A 2,772-nucleotide genomic window follows, 5' to 3' on the forward strand; every position below is an offset into this window, starting at 1 on the left:
ACTCTTGTTGCCCAGGCTGGAGTGCAATGGCACGATCTTGGGTTACTGCAACCTCCACCTCCCGGGTTCAAGCGATTCTCCTGCCTCAGCCGTCCGAGTAGCTGGGATTATAGGCATGCACAACCATGCCCAGCTAATTTTTTGTATTTTTAGTAGAGACGGGGTTTCACCATGTTGGCCAGGCTGGTCTTGAACTCCTGATCTCAGGTGGTCCACCCACCTCAGCCTCCCAAAGTGCTGAGATTACAGGTGTGAGCCACCGTGCCCAGCTATTTAACTTTTCTAAACCTCAGTTTTCTAATCTTTAAAATGTGGACGATAAAACAAACCTCCTAGAGTTGGTGTGAGAAGTATATGAGACTATAAATACAGTTATTTGTATAAGGTTTGGTACATAATGAACATTCCACAACTCTTACCTAATAATTTTGCTGTTCACTTTTTATTCCCCAACAGCCAATCCAATGCTTGGAACCTAGTAGGCTCTTATTAAATATTTGTTCAATGATTAAATAAAGGAATAAGTTGTAGACTCAATTTAATTCATACGGTTGTTTTGAGGACAAGTCAAAGCATATATAAAGTGATTAAGACAGTGCCTGGTACACTGGGAGTGCTCAATAAAACCGTATTATCATTAGGACTCAGAAAGGCTGCTGATCCAATCAATTAATATGATTAAGAACTATTCTCAGGGCTCTTATTTAAAGCAATCATCTGGCAAGTAAGGAACGCCGGCTCTTCGCCTGTCAGTGCGGCTTGTCCTTTGCTGTGGACGCCCGCTCCTCAGTCCTGCGACTCCTGGGGTCGCTGCTACAGCCCACACGCCTCCACCGGCTACAGACCCATGGCCGAGCGCGGGGAACTCGACTTGACCGGCGCCAAACAGAACACAGGAGTGTGGCTAGTCAAGGTTCCTAAATATTTGTCACAGCAATGGGCTAAAGCCTCTGGAAGAGGTGAAGTTGGGAAACTGCGGATTGCCAAGACTCAGGGAAGGACTGAGGTGTCATTTACTTTGAATGAGGATCTTGCAAATATTCATGATATTGGTGGAAAACCAGCTTCAGTCAGTGCTCCTAGAGAACATCCATTTGTCTTGCAAAGTGTTGGAGGACAGACATTAACAGTATTTACTGAGAGCTCATCAGATAAGCTGTCATTGGAAGGAATAGTGGTACAAAGAGCTGAGTGCCGACCAGCTGCCAGTGAAAACTACATGCGATTAAAAAGATTGCAAATAGAAGAGTCTTCCAAACCTGTGAGGCTATCACAACAGCTGAACAAAGTTGTAACAACCAATTACAAACCTGTTGCTAATCATCAATACAATATTGAATATGAAAGGAAAAAGAAAGGAGACGGGAAGCGAGCTCGAGCTGATAAACAACATGTTTTAGACATGCTATTTTCAGCCTTTGAGAAACATCAATACTATAATCTTAAGGACTTGGTGGACATCACAAAACAACCTGTGGTGTACCTGAAGGAAATCTTAAAAGAAATTGGTGTTCAGAATGTAAAAGGGATCCACAAAAACACATGGGAGCTGAAGCCAGAGTACAGACACTATCAAGGAGAAGAAAAGAGTGACTAAGAAGACTCCCAGCCAGGATGCTAGTGAAACGACTAGCGGCGATGCTATGCAAAAGGCGCTGATACTGGAAGGCTTGAACACCGTATGTTAATAGGGGTTAAGTGACAGTACTTTCATTTCTCTCGGTAAATTTTTTAAACCTGTAATTCTTGTAAAGTTTCTTAACTGTTTTTTTGAGGAGAAAGAACAAATTTATTTATAGACTTAACTTGTATTAAACCAGATTATTCACAGTAGGAATAGGGGTTGGAGGATTAAGAAGGTTTTTCTTAAATATTAGCTTTTAATGTGTACAATTAGGAAATGTTTTTTAAATGAGGACTCTCTACCCTTGCCGTATCTAAGGAGCTGAGGTAATACAGATCCAAGAAGAATTGTATAGCAAGAAAAAAACAGTCAACTACAGAAACTCTTAAAAGGAATAAAAAACCCCAAAGTTCCTTATTTTGAAATTGTCAAAGAACAAAGCAGTGTTTTTCATTTAAACAGGTAATGATGTTTCATGTTCATACTCAACATTAATAAAAGGAGAGAGTTTGTAGTGAAAAATAAATAAATAAATAAAGCAATCATCATTTTAAATTGTTCACGGGGCCCCAACCCTTCACATAATAAAGGTCATAAACTCCTGCAATTGTCTGCCTTTTTTTCATTTTCCTTCCTCTCACTTTCCTGGATCCCCACCAAGAAATAAATTGGCTGAAACAATTTTTGTTTTATTTTAGCAATCCTTGCCTTGAATCCCATCTCTCTCCAATTACCATCACATTTCTCTTCTTTTTATTACAATAAAACTATTTAAAGGAGTTGTCCATAATCGCTGTCTCTGGTTCTTCCTCTCCAATTCTCCCTTAAGCTATTCCAATTATAATAGCTTCACTTCTCTCCACAGAAACTTCCTTTGTCAAGGTGGTTAATGACTTTACACAATTGTCAAATCAAATGTTAAATTCTGGATCCTTAATGTACCTGACAGATTAGCAGCATTGACAGTTACTTCCTCTTTTTTTTTTTTTTTTGGTAATTTTTTTACTTGGGTTTTCAGGACACCGTTCCATTAATTCCTGATTATTCTTGTGCGTAACTTCTGCCTACTTTTTCTTAGTTTCGCCTTTGCTGGTTCCTCCTCGTGTTTCCATCTTCTAAATTTTGTCTCAGTATTAGACTCTCACCTT

The 2,772-nt window shown here is 39.6% G+C and overlaps 1 protein-coding gene across 1 annotated transcript; it reads left to right on the forward strand.

Moving 5' to 3' along the window:
- Positions 1-775: 775 nt before the first annotated feature.
- LOC100457512 (general transcription factor IIF subunit 2-like) lies at positions 776-2,116 on the forward strand. The gene has a single exon (XM_054558661.2). The coding sequence runs from the start codon at positions 848-850 to the stop codon at positions 1,595-1,597; it is 750 nt and encodes a 249-aa protein (XP_054414636.1). The 5' UTR covers positions 776-847; the 3' UTR covers positions 1,598-2,116.
- Positions 2,117-2,772: the final 656 nt, after the last annotated feature.

The sequence above is a fragment of the Pongo abelii genome, chromosome 1 (assembly GCF_028885655.2).
Source record: "Pongo abelii isolate AG06213 chromosome 1, NHGRI_mPonAbe1-v2.0_pri, whole genome shotgun sequence".
NCBI lineage: Eukaryota > Metazoa > Chordata > Mammalia > Primates > Hominidae > Pongo > Pongo abelii.